Source organism: Salvelinus alpinus, chromosome 31 (genome assembly GCF_045679555.1).
Source record: "Salvelinus alpinus chromosome 31, SLU_Salpinus.1, whole genome shotgun sequence".
NCBI lineage: Eukaryota > Metazoa > Chordata > Actinopteri > Salmoniformes > Salmonidae > Salvelinus > Salvelinus alpinus.
This window is the reverse complement of record NC_092116.1, coordinates 29,412,885-29,433,559: the sequence shown is the minus strand read 5'-3', so window position 1 is coordinate 29,433,559 and position 20,675 is coordinate 29,412,885. Positions and strand designations below refer to the sequence as shown.

Here is a 20,675-nt window from a genome sequence, read left to right as displayed (position 1 = left end):
TCTCTCCATGGAACAGGGTTGGAGTTAAAACCTACAGGAAGGTATCTCTCCATGAACAGGGTTGGAGTTAAAACCTATAGGAAGGTATCTCTCCATGGAACATGGTTGGAGTTAAAACCTACAGGAAGGTATCTCTCCAGGAACAGGGTTGGAGTTAAAACCTACAGGAAGGTATCTCTCAATGGAACAGGGTTGGAGTTAAAACCTACAGGAAGGTATCTCTCCAGGAACAGGGTTGGAGTTAAAACCTACAGGAAGGTATCTCTCCAGGAACAGGGTTGGAGTTAAAACCTACAGGAAGGTATCTCTCCGGGAACAGGGTTGGAGTTAAAACCTACAGGAAGGTATCTCTCCAGGAACAGGGTTGGAGTTAAAACCTACAGGAAGGTATCTCTCCAGGAACAGGGTTGGAGTTAAAACCTACAGGAATAGGTAGGTTTTAACTCCAACCCATGTTGGAGTTAAAACCTACCTGTAGGTTAAAACCTACAGGAAGGTACCTCTCCATGGAACAGGGTTGGAGTTAAAACCTACAGGAAGGTATCTCTCCAGGAACAGGGTTGGAGATAAAACCTACAGGAAGGTATCTCTCCAGGAACAGGGTTGGAGTTAAAACCTACAGGAAGGTATCTCTCCAGGAACAGGGTTAGAGTTAAAAACTACAGGAAGGTATCTCTCCATGGAACAGGGTTGGAGTTAAAACCTACAGGAAGGTATCTCTCCATGGAACAGGGTTGGAGTTAAAACCTACAGGAAGGTATCTCTCCATGAACAGGGTTGGAGTTAAAACCTACAGGAAGGTATCTCTCCAGGAACAGGGTTGGAGTTAAAACCTACAGGAAGGTATCTCTCCATGGAACATGGTTGGAGTTAAAACCTACAGGAAGGTATCTCTCCAGGAACAGAGTTGGAGTTAAAACCTACAGGAAGGTATCTCTCCAGGAACAGGGTTGGAGTTAAAACCTACAGGAAGGTATCTCTCCAGGAACAGGGTTGGAGTTAAAACCTACAGGAAGGTATCTCTCCAGGAACAGGGTTGGAGTTAAAACCTACAGGAAGGTATCTCTCCAGGAACAGGGTTGGAGTTAAAACCTACAGGAAGGTATCTCTCCAGGAACAGGGTTGGAGTTAAAACCTACAGGAAGGTATCTCTCCATGGAACAGGGTTGGAGATAAAACCTACAGGAAGGTATCTCTCCATGGAACAGGGTTGGAGTTAAAACCTACAGGAAGGTATCTCTCCATGGAACAGGGTTGGAGTTAAAACCTACAGGAAGGTATCTCTCCATGGAACAGGGTTGGAGATAAAACCTACAGGAAGGTATCTCTCCATGGAACAGGGTTGGAGTTAAAACCTACAGGAAGGTATCTCTCCATGGAACAGGGTTGGAGTTAAAACCTACAGGAAGGTATCTCTCCAGGAACAGGGTTGGAGTTAAAACCTATAGGAAGGTATCTCTCCATGGAACAGGGTTGGAGTTAAAACCTATAGGAAGGTATCTCTCCATGGAACAGGGTTGGAGTTAAAACCTACAGGAAGGTATCTCTCCATGGAACAGGGTTGGAGATAAAACCTACAGGAAGGTATCTCTCCATGGAACAGGGTTGGAGTTAAAACCTACAGGAAGGTATCTCTCCATGGAACATGGTTGGAGTTAAAACCTACAGGAAGGTATCTCTCCAGGAACAGAGTTGGAGTTAAAACCTACAGGAAGGTATCTCTCCAGGAACAGGGTTGGAGTTAAAACCTACAGGAAGGTATCTCTCCAGGAACAGGGTTGGAGTTAAAACCTACAGGAAGGTATCTCTCCATGAACAAGGTTGGAGTTAAAACCTACAGGAAGGTATCTCTCCAGGAACAGGGTTGGAGTTAAAACCTACAGGAAGGTATCTCTCCAGGAACAGGGTTGGAGTTAAAACCTACAGGAAGGTATCTCTCCATGGAACAGGGTTGGAGATAAAACCTACAGGAAGGTATCTCTCCATGGAACAGGGTTGGAGTTAAAACCTACAGGAAGGTATCTCTCCATGGAACAGGGTTGGAGTTAAAACCTACAGGAAGGTATCTCTCCATGGAACAGGGTTGGAGATAAAACCTACAGGAAGGTATCTCTCCATGGAACAGGGTTGGAGTTAAAACCTACAGGAAGGTATCTCTCCATGGAACAGGGTTGGAGTTAAAACCTACAGGAAGGTATCTCTCCAGGAACAGGGTTGGAGTTAAAACCTATAGGAAGGTATCTCTCCATGGAACAGGGTTGGAGTTAAAACCTATAGGAAGGTATCTCTCCATGGAACAGGGTTGGAGTTAAAACCTACAGGAAGGTATCTCTCCATGGAACAGGGTTGGAGATAAAACCTACAGGAAGGTATCTCTCCATGGAACAGGGTTGGAGTTAAAACCTACAGGAAGGTATCTCTCCAGGAACAGGGTTGGAGTTAAAACCTACAGGAAGGTATCTCTCCAGGAACAGGGTTGGAGTTAAAACCTACAGGAAGGTATCTCTCCATGGAACAGGGTTGGAGTTAAAACCTACAGGAAGGTATCTTTCCAGGAACAGGGTTGGAGTTAAAACCTACAGGAGGGTATCTCTCCAGGAACAGGGTTGGAGTTAAAACCTACAGGAGGGTATCTCTCCAGGAACAGGGTTGGAGTTAAAACCTACAGGAGGGTATCTCTCCAGGAACAGGGTTGGAGTTTAAACCTAAAGGAGGGTTTCTCTCCAGGAACAGGGTTGGAGTTAAAACCTACAGGAGGGTACCTCTCCATGGAACATGGTTGGAGTTAAAACCTACAGGAAGGTATCTCTCCATGGAACAGGGTTGGAGTTAAAACCTACAGGAAGGTATCTCTCCATGGAACAGAGAAGATCATTGTTATTCTAACTTCCGCGACGCATATAAAGCCCTCTCCCGCCCTCCTTTTGGAAAATCTGACCATGACTCCATTTTGTTGCTCCCAGCCTATAGACAGAAATTAAAACAGGAAGCGCCTGTGCTCAGGTCTGTTCAACGCTGGTCCGACCAATCGGATTCCACGCTTCAAGATTGCTTCGATCACGTGGACTGGGATATAACATTGATGAATAAGCTGATTCGGTGAGCGAGTTTATTAGCAAGTGCATCGGTGATGTTGTACCCACAGCGTCTATTAAAACATTCCCCAATCAGAAACCGTGGATTGATGGCAGCAAAACCGAAAGCGCGAACCACTGCTTTTAACCAGGGCAAGGTGACTGGAAACATGACCGAATACAAACAGTGTAGCTATTCCCTCCGCAAGGCAATCAAACAAGCTAAGCGTCAGTATAGAGACAAAGTAGAGTTGCAATTCAACGGCTCAGACACGAGAGGTATGTGGCAGGGTCTACAGTCAATCACGGATTACAAAAGGAAAACCAGCCCCGTCACGGACCACGATGTCTTGCTCCCAGACAAACTAAACAACTTCTTTGCTCACTTTGAGGACAACACAGTGCCACAGACACAGCCCGCTACCAAAACCTGCGGGCTCTCCTTCACTGCAGCCAACGTGAGTAAAACATTTAAACGTGTTAACCCTCGCAAGGCTGCCGGCCCAGACGGCATCCTCAGCCGTGTCCTCAGAGCATGCGCAGACCAGCTGGCTGGTGTGTTTACGGACATATTCAATCAATCCTTATCCCAGTCTGCTGTTCCCACATGCTTCAAGAGGGCCACCATTGTTCCTGTTCCCAAGAAAGCGAAGGTAACTGAGCTAAATGACTATCGCCCCGTAGCACTCACTTCCATCATCATGAAGTGCTTTGCGAGACTAGTCAAGGACCATATCACCTCCACCCTACCTGACACCCTAGACCCACTCCAATTTGCTTACCACCCCAATAGGTCCACAGACAACGCAATCGCAATCACACTGCACACTGCCCTAACCCATCTGGACAAGAGGAATACCTATGTAAGAATGCTGTTCATCGACTACAGCTCAGAATTTAACACCATAGTACCCTCCAAACTCTTCATTAAGCTCGAGACCCTGGGTCTCAACCCCGCCCTGTGTAACTGGGTCCTGGACTTCCTAACGGGCTGCCCCCAGGTGGTGAGGGTAGGTAACAACATCTCCACCACTCTGATCCTCAACACTGGGGCCCCACAAGGGTGCGTTCTCAGCCCTCTCCTGTACTCCCTGTTCACCCATGACTGCGTGGCCATGCACGCCTCCAACTCAATCATCAAGTTTGCAGACGACACTACAGTGGTAGGCTTGACTACCAACAACGATGAGACGGCCTACAGGGAGGAGGTGAGGGCCCTCGGAGTGTGGTGTCAGGAAAATAACCTCACACTCAATGTCAACAAAACAAAGGAGATGATCGTGAACTTCAGGAAACAGCAGAGGGAGCAGCCCCCTATCCACATCGACGGGACAGTAGTGGAGAAGGTGGAAAGTTTTAAGTTCCTCGGCGTACACATCACGGACAAACTGAAATGGTCCACCCACACATACAGCGTGGTGAAGAAGTTGCAGCAGCGCCTCTTCAACCTCAGGAGGCTGAAGAAATTTGGCTTGTCACCAAAAACACTCACAAACTTTTACAGATGCACAATCGAGAGCATCCTGTCGGGCTGTATCATCGCCTGGTACGGCAACTGCTCCGCCCACAACCGTAAGGCTCTCCAGAGGGTAGTGAGGTCTGCACAACGCATCACCGGGGGCAAACTACCTGCCCTCCAGGACACCTACACCACCCGATATAACAGGAAGGCCAAAAAGATCATCAAGGACAACAACCACCCGAGCCACTGCCTGTTCACCCCACTATCATCCAGAAAACTAGGTCAGTACAGGTGCATCAAAGTTGGGACCGAGAGACTGAAGAACCGCTTCTATCTCAAGGCCATCAGACTGTTAAACAGCCACCACTAACATTGAGTGGCTGCTGCCAACATACTGACTCAACTCCAGCCACTTTAATAATGAAAAATTTATGTAATAAATGTATCACTAGCCACTTTAAACAATGCCACTTTATATAATGTTTACATACCCTACTTTACTCATCTCATTTGTATATACTGTACTCTATACCATCTACTGCATCCTGCCTATGCCGTTCGGCCATCGCTCATTCATATATTTTTATGTACATATTCTTATTCATTCCTTTACACTTGTGTGTATTAGGTAGTTGTTGTGAAATTGTTAGGTTAGATTACTTGATAGATATTACTGCACGGTTGGAACTAGAAGCCCAAGCATTTCGTTACACTTGCATTAACATCTGCTAACCATGTGTATGTGACAAATAAAATTTGATTTGATTTGAGTTAAAACATACAGGAAGGTATCTCTCCAGGAACAGGGTTGGAGTTAAAACCTACAGGAAGGTATCTCTCCAGGAACCGGGTTGGAGTTAAAACCTACAGGAAGGTATCTCTCCAGGAACAGGGTTGGAGTTAAAACCTACAGGAAGGTATCTCTCCAGGAACAGGGTTGGAGTTAAAACCTACAGGAAGGTATCTCTCCAGGAACAGGGTTGGAGTTAAAACCTACAGGAAGGTATCTCTCCAGGAACAGGGTTGGAGTTAAAACCTACAGGAAGGTATCTCTCCATGGAACAGGGTTGGAGTTAAAACCTACAGGAAGGTATCTCTCCATGAACAGGGTTGGAGTTAAAACCTATAGGAAGGTACCTCTCCATGGAACATGGTTGGAGTTAAAACCTACAGGAAGGTATCTCTCCAGGAACAGGGTTGGAGTTAAAACCTACAGGAAGGTATCTCTCAATGGAACAGGGTTGGAGTTAAAACCTACAGGAAGGTATCTCTCCAGGAACAGGGTTGGAGTTAAAACCTACAGGAAGGTATCTCTCCAGGAACAGGGTTGGAGTTAAAACCTACAGGAAGGTATCTCTCCGGGAACAGGGTTGGAGTTAAAACCTACAGGAAGGTATCTCTCCAGGAACAGGGTTGGAGTTAAAACCTACAGGAAGGTATCTCTCCAGGAACAGGGTTGGAGTTAAAACCTACAGGAATAGGTAGGTTTTAACTCCAACCCATGTTGGAGTTAAAACCTACCTGTAGGTTAAAACCTACAGGAAGGTACCTCTCCATGGAACAGGGTTGGAGTTAAAACCTACAGGAAGGTATCTCTCCAGGAACAGGGTTGGAGATAAAACCTACAGGAAGGTATCTCTCCAGGAACAGGGTTGGAGTTAAAACCTACAGGAAGGTATCTCTCCAGGAACAGGGTTAGAGTTAAAAACTACAGAAAGGTATCTCTCCATGGAACAGGGTTGGAGTTAAAACCTACAGGAAGGTATCTCTCCATGGAACAGGGTTGGAGTTAAAACCTACAGGAAGGTATCTCTCCATGAACAGGGTTGGAGTTAAAACCTACAGGAAGGTATCTCTCCAGGAACAGGGTTGGAGTTAAAACCTACAGGAAGGTATCTCTCCATGGAACATGGTTGGAGTTAAAACCTACAGGAAGGTATCTCTCCAGGAACAGGGTTGGAGTTAAAACCTACAGGAAGGTATCTCTCCAGGAACAGGGTTGGAGTTAAAACCTACAGGAAGGTATCTCTCCAGGAACAGGGTTGGAGTTAAAACCTACAGGAAGGTATCTCTCCAGGAACAGGGTTGGAGTTAAAACCTACAGGAAGGTATCTCTCCAGGAACAGGGTTGGAGTTAAAACCTACAGGAAGGTATCTCTCCAGGAACAGGGTTGGAGTTAAAACCTACAGGAAGGTATCTCTCCATGGAACAGGGTTGGAGATAAAACCTACAGGAAGGTATCTCTCCATGGAACAGGGTTGGAGTTAAAACCTACAGGAAGGTATCTCTCCATGGAACAGGGTTGGAGTTAAAACCTACAGGAAGGTATCTCTCCATGGAACAGGGTTGGAGATAAAACCTACAGGAAGGTATCTCTCCATGGAACAGGGTTGGAGTTAAAACCTACAGGAAGGTATCTCTCCATGGAACAGGGTTGGAGTTAAAACCTACAGGAAGGTATCTCTCCAGGAACAGGGTTGGAGTTAAAACCTATAGGAAGGTATCTCTCCATGGAACAGGGTTGGAGTTAAAACCTATAGGAAGGTATCTCTCCATGGAACAGGGTTGGAGTTAAAACCTACAGGAAGGTATCTCTCCATGGAACAGGGTTGGAGATAAAACCTACAGGAAGGTATCTCTCCATGGAACAGGGTTGGAGTTAAAACCTACAGGAAGGTATCTCTCCAGGAACAGGGTTGGAGTTAAAACCTACAGGAAGGTATCTCTCCAGGAACAGGGTTGGAGTTAAAACCTACAGGAAGGTATCTCTCCATGGAACAGGGTTGGAGTTAAAACCTACAGGAAGGTATCTTTCCAGGAACAGGGTTGGAGTTAAAACCTACAGGAAGGTATCTCTCCAGGAACAGGGTTGGAGTTAAAACCTACAGGAAGGTATCTCTCCATGGAACAGGGTTGGAGTTAAAACCTACAGGAAGGTATCTCTCCAGGAACAGGGTTGGAGTTAAAACCTACAGGAAGGTATCTCTCCATGAACAGGGTTGGAGTTAAAACCTACAGGAAGGTATCTCTCCATGGAACAGGGTTGGAGTTAAAACCTACAGGAAGGTATCTCTCCAGGAACAGGGTTGGAGTTAAAACCTACAGGAAGGTATCTCTCCAGGAACAGGGTTGGAGTTAAAACCTACAGGAAGGTATCTCTCCAGGAACAGGGTAGGAGTTAAAACCTACAGGAAGGTATCTCTCCAGGAACAGGGTTGGAGATAAAACCTACAGGAAGGTATCTCTCCATGGAACAGGGTTGGAGTTAAAACCTACAGGAAGGTATCTCTCCACTCTACAATCTTAGAATAAAGGGTTCCTAAAGGGTTCTTTGGCTGTCCCCATAGGAGACCCATTTTTTGTTCTAGGTACAACTCTTTTTAGTTCCAGGTAGAACCCATTTGGGTTCCATGTAGAGCCCTGTGTGGAAAGGGTTCTACGTGGAATACAAAAAGGGTACTACCTAGAACCAAAATGTTTTTTTTCAAAGGGTTCGCCAATGGGGACAGCTGATGAGCCCTTTTAGGTTGTAGATAGCACCTTTTTCTCTTAGAGTACATAGAATAAGACAAGACATAGATCAAATACGACTTAAAATAGTAGCCTCCTACAACAGGCCTAAACAGAATAGACCTTGACGAGGAGGTAGGACTATACAACCCACCTTTGAGTAGCGGCAGCGGCGTCAGCTCGACCTGGGAGCTCTGGTAGCGGAACTGGGACGAGGAGTGGGAGCGCCTCTGCCGGGCTCTGCGCATCGACCGCCGGGGAAACCCATCTACCTTCTCCGCTGACGGGACCGAGAACCCGGTGGTCGGGGAGGAAGGGCTGGTCGGGGGTAGTTTAGTCGTCTCCATCGTTGCCGTGCCGTGTTAGCGAGCGGCCCGGTGTGTGTGCCAAGTGTGTGTGCGTGTGTGTGTGTGTGTGTGTGTGTGTGTGTGTGTGTGTGTGTGTGTGTGTGTGTGTGTGTGTGTGTGTGTGTGTGTGTGTGTGTGTGTGTGTGTGTGTGACCAGATGCACCGATGATATGATAGTGAAGGAGAGGTGTACAGGATGGAGGCGAAAAACTTTTTTTTATCCCTTATAGAGCCAATACGTCATTAAAAAAAAATCTAAATGGATAATCTGGGAATAGAACACAGGGCGAGGAATTAGATAGAGGAGGGAGGAATGAGGGAGGGATAGAGACGGAGTGCTGCAGTCCAGAGATGGATGGATGGAAGGCTAGAGGACAGGAGGGTAAAATAAATAGGCTGTGTGTGTGTTCTGCTGTTGCTTGAAGTTCAATTCGTTTCGCACCTTGTGACTGCCTGCCTGCTGCCTATACCGTCTCAATACAGCCGAGGGAGGAAAAAAACGTTGCTCCAGTCCTTTTTGAAATAACGAAACATATTTCTTTACACAGACAAAGACAAACGCATTGATCTAACGGAAATGATCCGTGTATCTATTGAGATACAGGAAGAAGCACGTGGATTATTTAGGTTACAACTGTGAGGGTTGCTTTGCCGTATTGGCGTCATCAGCCTGTCATCGGCCTAAATTTGGTATTTATTTATATATTTCTGTCATGGATATAGCCTAGCCTATAGCCTATGGATCCTTACATAAAGCACATCACACCGAGAAAGCAGGACTACCAGAGGTGATTGGAATCATTCCATTCAAGAAAACGTCAACAACATGAATCCATAAAATTAGTCGTTTGATTGGTCCGTCCACATCAATGAATAATAAATCATTAATTGATTAGGTCATAACAGACTCGTATCATAAAATCGTCGATCTGATTCCGCTTCTATAACGCATCACTGTTCCCCGGTTCCGTGAACGGTTCCGTTATTCGGTAACCCGCCTGGCCCTGCCGTTTCAGACCGAACAGGGCTCCGCGCAGGGCGGGGATGGAGATGGGGTGCTCGAACGTGCCGACATGTGCGGTTCTTCAGGTAGGCCGCTGCAACACCGAATCCCTGCTCACCGTTAAAAACACCTCCAAAACCTTCGCAGTGCCGGTTGGTCACAGATGCGTTAGGTATATTCCCGTTTTTTTCTGTCTGCAAGTCGCGTCTCCTCTCTCCTGGATTCGGTAAGGGAAGCGGTCTCTCTCTCTCCCCTCCCTGCTGTATCCTCGTCTCTCTTCTGTCTCCGCTGCACTTAGGTGGTGCAAGGAGAGAGAGACACACTGCGGATGACGCTCTTCTCGCCACAGCGAATTATTTAATTATTTCTGTTATATTTATGTAGACTTACCCCCTGTTTTTACGCCATGGACGGACGGTGGCGCGCTTGTCCTGAGCTAGTCGGCGGATGCGTTATGACACGACGGGCGCACACGCTCTTTCACTCCCCCATCTTTAAAATAAAAAAAAGAGCAGCGTTTATCCTTTTATCCGACCTCCTCTCCGCTCCTTCTGTTCCTCTAGCTAAGATACACCCACTGATTGTTCACCACTGTCTGTCTTTCCTCCTTCTCACCCCCTTTCCTCCCTTCCTTCCCTCCCCTCTGCGCGTGTCTACCGTGTCTCACAGACGAGGTAAACACTTTCCGCTATTGATTTTAGCCTCGCTCACGTTCTCGTGCCTGGTGTCCACACGCGCTTTGTTTGTGACGGAATCATCTGTATCAACCCGATTAGTAGCCGTTACCGTTCATTACCAGTGCTCGGTGTCTCTCCAGTGGTGTGGTAATGTCTCCTCTCTCCCTCTCAGTTGAATTCAATTCAATTCAAACGGCTTTATTGGCATGGGAAACATATGTTAACATTGCCAAAGCAAGTGAAATAGATCATAAACAAAGGGTGAAATAAACAATAAAAAATGAACAGAAAACATTACACTCACAGAAGTTCCAAAAGAATAAAGACATTTCAAAGATCATATTATGTATATATATACAGTGTTGTAACGACGTGCAAATAGTAAAAGTACAAAAGGGAAAATAAATAAACATAAATATAAATATGGGTTGTGTTTCTGCTTCACTGGTTGCCCTTTTCTTGTGGCAGTTTGCACCTCATTCATAGCCGGTCTTCTCTCAATAGCAAGGCTATGCTCACTGAGTTTGTACATAGTCAAAGCTTTCCTTAAGTTTGGGTCGGTCACAGGGGTTAGGTATTCTGCCACAGTGTACTCTCTGTTTAGGGCCAAATAGCATTCTAGTTTGCTCTTTTTGTATTTGTAAGTTCATTCCAATGTATCAAGTAATTATCTTTTTGTTTTCTCATGATTTGGTTGGGTCTAATTGTGCTGTTGTCCTGGGGCTCTGTGGGGTGTGTTTGTGTTTGTGATCAGAGCCACAGGACCAGCTTGCTTAGGGGACTCTTCTCCAGGTTCACCTCTCTGTAGGTGATGGCTTTGTTATGGAAGGTTTGGGAATCGCTTCTTTTTAGTTGGTTGTAGAATTTAACAGCTCTTTTCTGGATTTTGATCATTAGCAGGTATCGGCCTAATTCTGCTCTGCATGCATTATTTGGTGTTTCACATTGTACACGGGGGATATTTTTGCAGAATTCTGCATGCAGAGTCTCAATTTGGTGTTCGTCCCATTTTGTGAATTCTTGGTTGGTGAGCGGACCTCAGACCTCACAACCATAAAGGGCAATGGGTTCTATAACTGATTCAAGTAATCTTAGCCAGATCCTAATTGGTAAGTTGAATTGTATATTCCTTTTGATGGCATAGAAGGCCCTTCTTGCCTTGTCTCTCAGATCGTTCACAGCTTTGTGGAAGTTACCTGTGGTGCTGATGTTTAGGCCGAGGTATGTATAGTTTTTTATGTGCTCTAGGGAAACGGTGTCTAGATGGAATTTGTATTTGTGGTCCTGGCGACTGGACCTTTTTGGAACACCATCATTTTTGTCTTACTGAGATTTACTGTCAGGGCCCAGGTCTGTCAGGGCCCAGGTCTGACAGAATCTGTGCAGAAGATCTAGGTGCTGCTGTAGGCCCTCCTTGGTTGGGGACAGAAGCACCAGATCATTAGCGAACAGTAGAAATTTGACATCAGATGGCGGTTGTCTCAACCATCGCGGGATGGGTGTGTTCATTTCAGGCGAGTTGTAATCAATGGCTATATACCAACAATGTATATACACTAGATGACTGTTAGGGGCCGCTGTGTTGAAGTCACCTCATGGTACAAAATGATTTAGAATCTATAATACATTTATTAATGTCTACATTCATTGTTGTCACATTTATTCTATTACAGACACCTTAATTCATACAGTTAAATTATATTATGTGAGATAAACATACAGTTAAATTACATTATGTGAGATAAACATACAACTATATATATATATATATATACATTTGAAGTCGGAAGTTTATATACACCTTAGCCAAATACATTTAAACTCAGTTTTTCACAATTCCTGACAATTAATCTGAGTAAAAATTCCCTGTTTTATGTCAGTTAGGATCACCACTTTATTTTAAGAATGTGAAATGTCAGAATAATAGCAGAGAGAATTATTTACTTCAGCTTTTATTTCTTTCATCACATTCCCAGTGGGACAGAAGTTTACATACACTCAATTAGTATTTGGTAGCATTGCCTTTAAATTGTTTAACTTGGGTCAAACGTTTCGGGTAGCCTTCCACAAGCTTCCCACATTAAGTTGGGTGAATTTTGGCCCATTCCTCCTGACAGAACTGGTGTAACTGAGTCCGGTTTGTAGGCCTCCTTTCTCGCACACGCTTTTTCAGTTCTGCCCACAAATGTTCTATAGGATTGAGATCAGGGCTTTGTGATGGCCAGTCCAATACCTTGACTTTGTTGTCCTTAAGCCATTTTCCCACAACTTTGGAAGTATGTTTGAGGTCATTGTCCATTTGGAAGACCCATTTGCGATCAAGCTTTAACTTCCTGACTGATGTCTTGAGATGTTGCTTCAATGTATCCACATAATTTTCTTTCCTCATGATGCCATCTATTTTGTGAAGTGCACCAGTCCCTCCTGCAGCAAAGCACCCCCACAACATGATCCTGCCACCCCGTGCTTCACGGTTGGGATGGTGTTCTTTGGCTTGCAAGCCTCCCCCTTTTTCCTCCAAACATAACGATGGTCATTATGGCCAAACAGTTTTATTTTTGGTATCAGACCAGAGGACATTTCTCCAAAAAGTACGAACTTTGTCCACATGTGCAGTTGCAAACCATAGTCTGGCTTTTTTATGGCGGTTTTGGAACAGTGGCTTCTTCCTTGCTGAGTGGCCTTTCAGGTTATGTCGATATAGGACTCGTTTTACTGTGGATATAGATACTTTTGTACCTGTTCCTCCAGCATCTTCACAAGGTCCTTTGCTGTTGTTCTGGGATTGATTTACACTTTTACACTGAATGCTTATGTAAATGTGATATTTCAGTTTTTTAATTTGTAATAAAAAAAATCATTTCTAAAAACCTCTTTTTGCTTTGTCATTATGGGTTATTGTGTGTAGATTGATGAGTAAAAAATACAATTTAATCCATTTTAGAATAAGGCTGTAACGTAACAAAATGTGGAAAAAGGTCAAGGGGTCTGAATACCTTCTGAAAGCACTGCTATGCCCAAGGTGCATTGAATCTGTTCTGGCTGGTGGTGGCTCAACGTCCTATTTAAGACACTTTATGTTGGAGTTTCCCTTATTTTGGCAGTTACCTGTATATCCTATGTTTAAACCTAAATCTGAGGTATTTTGAATATAGACGTAGTTTATATCTTATAAGATGTGGTTTTACAAATACAGTCATATGCTATTCGTTTTGTCTATAGCCTGTTCATACATTTGCAGCTTAAAAAAATAAAATGGAGAGTCCATTTGAATTGTTGATTTTATACACAAATAAATTAACTCAATATGTGAGGTTCTAATGAAGAGTTTAAAAGCTTATACCAATCAATCAATCAATTATTCCACTCTCAAAGAAGTTCATCACCGACCAATGATCAGGGCCAATAGGCTGTTATGACCAATGAACAGGGCCAATAGGCTGTTATGACCAATGAACAGGGCCAATAGGCTGTTATGACCAATGAACAGGGCCAATAGGCTGTTATGACCAATGAACAGGGCCAATAGGCTGTTATGACCAATGAACAGGGCCAATAGGCTGTTATGACCAATGAACAGGGCCAATAGGCTGTTATGACCAATGAACAGGGCCAATAGGCTGTTATGACCAGTGAACAGGGCCAATAGGCTGTTATGACCAATGAACAGGGCCAATAGGCTGTTATGACCAATGAACAGGGCCAATAGGCTGTTATGACCAATGAACAGGGCCAATAGGCTGGTATGACCAATGAACAGGGCCAATAGGCTGTTATGACCAATGAACAGGGCCGGTTATTCAAAAACACAAACAGTAAATCAACATAACAGCTACAGAATTCCTCACAAGATGTGAACAACCATTACATGTGCTTGGTATATACATGTACCAAACACCAGAGTCCACAAACTTTAAGTGTCTTTCTGTTCTTCTCTACAGAAACCTAAATTAGTCTTTCATAGGGTGCCAGGAATCTTACCCCACGAAAGACACATCATCACAGACGTTGGCTGTAGATCACCTGGTGGTTGTCTGCCGATGGACAGTGGAGATTCAACGTGGAGATTCGTCAGGAAATTGCCAGAAAATCAGTAGTGATGTTCTGTGGTCAGAGGCGATAACCATCGGCTGATTTCAACCAATCGCCAAACAGTGTGATCGGTCCATTAGAACTCGCCCCAGGTGGGTGATGGAAGGTCGCAGAGCCAATCAGGACTGTCCAGGATGTCGGAGAGGGAAAATTCTATTGGGGGTTCAATGGCTGGGGTAGACAAGTTCAGAGGGTACGGGGTCAAAGGGTAGGAGTTGGATGACAGAGTAGGGGCAGGGATAGTTGGAGGGGCAAGATTAGTTATTGGGGTTGTTGGATGGGCAAGATTATTTATTGGGGTAGTTAGAGGGGAAATATTAGCTATTGGGGTAATTAGAGAGCCACAAAGATTGTTTGGGGCAATCAGAGAGGCAATATTAGATATTGGGGAATATAGAGTGGAAAGCAAAGGGTAGGGGTTAGTCACATGGGCAGTTGAAGGAACAGTGACGAGAGTGGAGAGTGGTAAAGAGGCAGGGGCAGGTAAACAAGCCCTCTGCCCTCCAGTTACTGGGGTAAGAAGAGAGCCCGGGGTAGTTTGAGGGGACACAGCGGGTGCCGGGGTAGTTTGAGGGGACACAGCGGGTGCCGGGGTAGTCACAGGGGCAATAGATGACGCGGAGGGGGACGGGTTCTGGCAGCAGGTGGCTTTGGCGGGTCTAGAGGAGGGCCGGAGGGGGCAGAGAGGTTCATGTTGCTCCAGCGTGGCTGTGTAGAGCCGGAACTCTCTTCTCAGACCAGCAATCTCCTTCGCTAGAGCTAAGTTAGCACTTTCCGCGGTCTGTAGCTCCTAGAGAGAGAGAGAGAGAGATATGTTGGTTAGCATTGCTAGCAATACTAATATGCAAACACACACACACACAAACCAACAGTGAGCTACAAAAGTGGCATTTCTTATTATTGTTTAGGCTCTGTACTCCAACACTTTGGATGTTAAATGATACCATGACAACGAGGTTAAAGTGCAGACTGTCATCTTTCATTTGAGGATGTTTTCATCCTTATCGTGTGAACCGTTTAGAAATGAATTCACTTTTTTGTACATAGTCCCTCCATTTTAGGGACCAAAAGTATTGAGACAAATGAATGGTAAATAATGAATAATTATGAGTGACAAAGTTAGACACAAATATCATACCTCTCCCCAAAAAATGCTAACCTCCTCTGTTATTGTAATGGTGAGAGGTTAGCATGTGTCTTGGGGGTATGATATAAAATGCTAACCTCCTCTGTTATTGTAATGGTGAGAGGTTAGCATGTGTCTTGGGGGTATGATATAAAATGCTAACCCCTCTGTTATTGTAATGGTGAGAGGTTAGCATGTGTCTTGGGGGTATGATATAAAATGCTAACCTCCTCTGTTATTGTAATGGTGAGAGGTTAGCATGTGTCTTGGGGGTATGATATAAAATGCTAACCTCCTCTGTTATTGTAATGGTGAGAGGTTAGCATGTGTCTTGGGGGTATGATATAAAATGCTAACCTCCTCTGTTATTGTAATGGTGAGAGGTTAGCATGTGTCTTGGGGGTATGATATTTGTGCGTCTGTAACTTTCTCACTCATAATTATTCACGATTCATTCAGGATTATCAGTAATCATGGTAGCATTCACATTAATGTAGAAGTGTTTAGAAACATATTCTTATTTACAATAAAAGCGACTCTAAAATGACAAATACATTATTTAGCATTAATTTCTATTGGGCACAAAATAATCTGAAACACAATCAAAACAAACAGCAAATGTATCCAACAAATTTGTAGAGTCACAAGCTTGATGTAGTCAATACGTGCTATGAATATGGGACCAAATACTGAACTTTTGACTACTTTAATACACAAGTGAATTTGTCTCAACACTTTTTGTCCCCTAAAATGGGGGGACTATGTACAAAAAGTGCTGTAATTTCTAAACTCTTCACCTGATATGAAAATAACCTCAAATTAAAGCTGACAGTCTGCACTTTAACCTCGTAGTCATTGCATCATTTAAAATCCAAAGTACTGGAGTATAGAGCCAAAACAATAATTCATTTAAAAAAATGGTCACTGTCCCAGTACTTCTGGAGCTCACTCTATTCCACTGGGGGAACATCCTGTTCTTAGACAGAGTAATTGTGGTTTGAAGAGAGAGAGAAAGTGAAAGTTGGTTCTGATTCTAGGACAGAGGTTAGGGATAGCCTGCAGAGTTTCTGAACTAAATGGCCCAATAAAAATGTGTGTGTCTGACTGTCGGTGTTGGGGAAGCTCTTCTGAAAATATAGTTCACCAAGCTACCAAGCTACTTTCACACTGGAAGAAGTAAAGCTACATGTTGGTAGTGTGTAGTTCCAGTAGTTAGCTGCACCGCTACATGGTAAAACAGTAGTGTGTAGTTCCAGGAGTTAGCTACACCGCTACATGGTAAAACAGTAGTGTGTAGTTCCAGTAGTTAGCTGCACCGCTACATGGTAAAACAGTAGTGTGTAGTTCCAGTAGTTAGCTACACCGCTACATGGTAAAACAGTAGTGTGTAGTTCCAGGAGTTAGCTACACCGCTACATGGTAAAACAGTAGTGTTTAGTTCCAGTAGTTAGCTGCACCGCTACATGGTAAAACAGTAGTGTGTAGTTCCAGGAGTTAGCTACACCGCTACATAGTAAAACAGTAGTGTTTAGTTCCAGTAGTTAGCTGCACCGCTACATGGTAAAACAGTAGTGTGTAGTTCCAGGAGTTAGCTACACCGCTACATGGTAAAACAGTAGTGTGTAGTTCCAGGAGTTAGCTGCACCGCTACATGGTAAAACAGTAGTGTGTAGTTCCAGGAGTTAGCTACACCGCTTCATGGTAAAACAGTAGTGTGTAGTTCCAGGAGTTAGCTACACAGCTATATGGTGGTGGTGTGAGTGTCATAAATAAAGTTGCCACCCTATTCCCTATGTAGTGTACTATGAGGAAGGGAGAGGGGGAGTGAGAGAGGGAGGGGTGAGAGAGGCAGGGAGGGGTGAGAGAGGGAGGAGAGATGCAGGGAGGGGTGAGAGGGGGAGGAGAGAGGCAGGGAGGGTTTCTCTTTAGAGCAAGGGTTTCCCAGAAATGCTCTGCCCGACTGCACAGGCAGATTGCATCACACACACCATAGTTATAGATCCCTGACCCTCTCTGTGAGTAACCAGCCTTACTATAAACCACATGCATGAGAGTACACACAGGAGGAAGTGAACAATGGGAAGGTGGGAGGTAGGGGGAGAGAGTCAGAGAGAGAGACAGAGAAAGAGACAGAGAGAGAGAGAGAGACAGAGAAAGAGAGAGAGACAGAGGCCGAGACAGAGGCTGAGAGAGATAAAGAGAGAGAGAGATAAAGAGAGAGAGAGATAAGAGACAGAGAGAGAGAGAGAGAGAGAGATAAAGAGAGAGAGAGCGATAAAGAGAAACAGATAAAGAGACCGACAGAGATAAAGAGATATACATAATATGACAATTGAAATGTCTTCATTCTTTTGGAACTTTTGAAAGTGTAATGTTTACTGTTCATTTTTTATTTAACTTTTGTTTATTATCTATTTCACTTGCTTTGGCAATGTAAACATATGGTTTCCCATGCCAATAAAGACCTTAAATTTAAATAGAAATGAGAGAGAGAGAGAGTTGAGGATGAAAGAGAGAAACAAAAATATACAAGAAAAGTTAAGAAGTGAGAGAGAAAGCAAAAGGGAGAGGAAAAGAGAGTAAGAGACAACAAAGAACACGAGAGAAATAGAGGATAAATGTAAAGGAAAGAAATCTGGGTTAAAGATAAAGGAGCCAGAATGACCTGGTGGAGAATGTCTGCTCTCTCCGTCTGTTTTTTCCTGCTCTTCCTGGCAGCGTCTCTGTTCTTCACTCTTCTTTTACCTCTCCGGTCCACTCTCACTCCTTTCTGTCCTCCTCTCTCCTGGAAATAAAATGTATGATCAACTCAGTAACATACAGGTTATAATACACCTTAATAAAAATAAAACAGTGATATTTATCCGCTGATCTGGCCACCTGTACGCCCAGGTGATCTATAACTACTGATCTGATCACCTGTACGCCCATGTGATCTATAACTAGTGATCTGACCACATGTACGCCCATGTGATCTATAACTAGTGATCTGACCACCTGTACGCCCAGGGGATCTATAACTAGTGATCTGACCACCTGTACGCCCAGGTGATCTATAACTAGTGATCTGACCACCTGTACGCCCAGGTGATCTATAACTAGTGATCTGACCACCTGTACGCCCATGTGATCTATAACTAGTGATCTGACCACCTGTACGCCCAGGTTATAACCACTTTGGGTCATGGAGAGCTACAAGGTGTGCTGCAAATGTTTTAATGCTGGGCTGGAACAAAACCCTGCACATCATATAGGAACACTGGTTGCTGTTTTATGGTCTACTACAGATGCAGAACGGAGAAAGTATTACACCAGCATCACAAACGATTTGATCATCATTTCATTATCTTAATACTTATACTAGACAATAAGTGATTCATTATGCAGTGACTTGCTATTAATATCTCAATAAACAGTGTAACTTACCGATTCAGATGGGCTTGGGCAGTCCTCGCCGGAGAAAGACGTGCCGCTGCCTTCTGATCGCGAGTCGACGAAGGATGCCACCAGCGGCATATCTGTTAGTAAAGGTCCCATATGGTGCAACGTTAACCGCAGCAGCGAATAAAGGGAACGTTTCTAAGCGGCCACAGGCAAAGATGTATGCATTTCCTTTTCAAGACTGGATATGGGGACTACGGTATTCCTATGATCTTCTCAACTTGTTGTAAAATCCTACAGCGCCTCCTTGGATAAATGGGCAGGATATTGGCTGTCTGTTTACATGCAGACGTCTCTTTACGCTTGTATTGCAGAAGCTGGAGCGTGCTTTCACTCTTATAATGTTTGTAGAAACCGCCCACCTGTTTGTACAGTAGGGCAGTACCTTAAGGACGGGAAGAGAGGGGAGGGGGGCTAGGGTCTTGTGCTTTCAGTTTCAGTTTATTCTAAATGGCATGGTTGCAAAGTAACAGGCGGAAGTTGATCAACGGGCGCGCGGCGGACATGACCATATTTGACCGTGCTTTTCTATTCGACACCACGTGCTGGGAATTTTGTGATTTGTAGGAAGTGTAGAGGATGTCAAGCAGAAACGTGGCGATTTATTTATTATTATTTTTGTTTTATTATTATAATGTATTTTTTATTGCAATAATCATAACAATATTACACATCAACACAGGAACATTCCTGTGAATACAATGAAAACAATATAGTAATAGAACACCAGTTGAAACGCCCCCAATTATTTTCGGAAATAAATAATAAAAATAAAAATACTTCAGAACATCATTTATATGTGACATGGCAATGAGACATTAACAGACGTTCAGAGACATGACTACTAATCATTTTTCCAACTTTTTAAGTTTCACAAATTTGAGGGATTTATAAAATTGTAACAGTTCAATGAAAGAAAAAAAACATTTACATTTCTGAATATAATATTTGGCCAAGAGAATAATAATGTTAATAAAATAGTTATGATCGGAATTACAACGATAAACATAATGCCATTTAACATCATCCAAGGTAAACATAGGTAATTCTGGAGATTTTATACACAAGCATTCATGAATTTCAACCCATAGTTTACGAGAATGGCGACATGAAACAAATTAATGCTCTATAGATTCTGAACCAGAGGAACAAAAAAACACAAGGACTTTTGACAAAATTGAATCTTATGTGCAAGAAATCATTAACAGGGTAGATGGAAGAAAATATTTTTAAATTTGATTCTTTAACTTTTGGGATAAATGGAAAATTAAGGTAAAAGGTAGTTGCTTTTGACCACAGCATGGGTTGGTCACATCAATAGCAATATATTGAATTATAATCACCCAAAATTACTTCATTAACTGCCAATCGTATCCACTTAGTTTATTATTTTTTTTATCCAAAAGATTCAAATCATTCATTTGTAAACTTGGAAAAGAGGGAACAACCTCATTATATAACAAAGTGTTCATAATAAGTCCCAAGTATAGAAAGTGGAATTGCTTTGCAAACCTTCATATATTCTCTCTGAGTAATATTAACCAGAAATTTACCAGTGAACTCATCAAACGGCAGAAACTCCCCAGTGTTGTCTAACAAATCACATAGAAAAGTAATATTCTTGTCAAACCAAAAGCCTTTGAAAAATGAATATCCTATTAATTTTAATAACTCTATTGTTCCAAATCAATGTTTCATGGGGGAAAAAAATTGTGCTTGAATATAATTTTCCAGATAAATAAAATTTGCTGGTGAAACTTAGACAATTGAACAGGTAATTTTGGAGGGTCAAAATCCCATTTCATTAGGAATTCAAGTCCACCAAGGTTAATAAACAGACTGTTAGGGATATGATATCACATAGAGGCAGGATTAGACAGACATAATTTCAATCAACGTGGGGAATTTCGCTGGGACGGATCGTGGACAGGCTGGAGACATA

At 43.5% G+C, this 20,675-nt stretch overlaps 2 protein-coding genes across 2 annotated transcripts in view; both read right to left on the bottom strand.

The window, feature by feature from the left end:
• The window catches only part of ppp2r5b (protein phosphatase 2, regulatory subunit B', beta), a 67,895-nt gene extending 57,798 nt beyond the window's left edge, over nt 1-10,097 (bottom strand). The window contains exon 1 of the mRNA XM_071378544.1: nt 8,202-10,097. Within this exon, the coding sequence (XP_071234645.1) occupies nt 8,202-8,394 (193 nt within the window). The 5' untranslated portion in view covers nt 8,395-10,097. The remainder of the gene's footprint in view (nt 1-8,201) is intronic.
• A 154-nt stretch (nt 10,098-10,251) lies between these two features.
• Nucleotides 10,252-19,103, bottom strand: batf2 (basic leucine zipper ATF-like transcription factor 2). The gene is made up of 3 exons (XM_071378583.1): nt 18,719-19,103; nt 17,958-18,077; nt 10,252-14,956 (listed from the first exon to the last, which is right to left on the bottom strand). The coding sequence occupies exons 1-3, from the start codon at nt 18,827-18,829 to the stop codon at nt 14,243-14,245; spliced, it is 945 nt and encodes a 314-aa protein (XP_071234684.1). The 5' UTR covers nt 18,830-19,103; the 3' UTR covers nt 10,252-14,242.
• Nucleotides 19,104-20,675: the final 1,572 nt, after the last annotated feature.

Coding starts and splice junctions, on each gene's coding strand:
- batf2 (XM_071378583.1), bottom strand. CDS start 18,829: ATGGGACCTTTACTAACAGATATGCCGCTGGTGGCATCCTTCGTCGAC. Junction 18,078..18,718: donor GCCCAAGCCCATCTGAATCG/GTAAGTTACACT, acceptor TTTTATTTCCAG/GAGAGAGGAGGACAGAAAGG. Junction 14,957..17,957: donor GAGCAGACATTCTCCACCAG/GTCATTCTGGCT, acceptor CTCTCTCTCTAG/GAGCTACAGACCGCGGAAAG.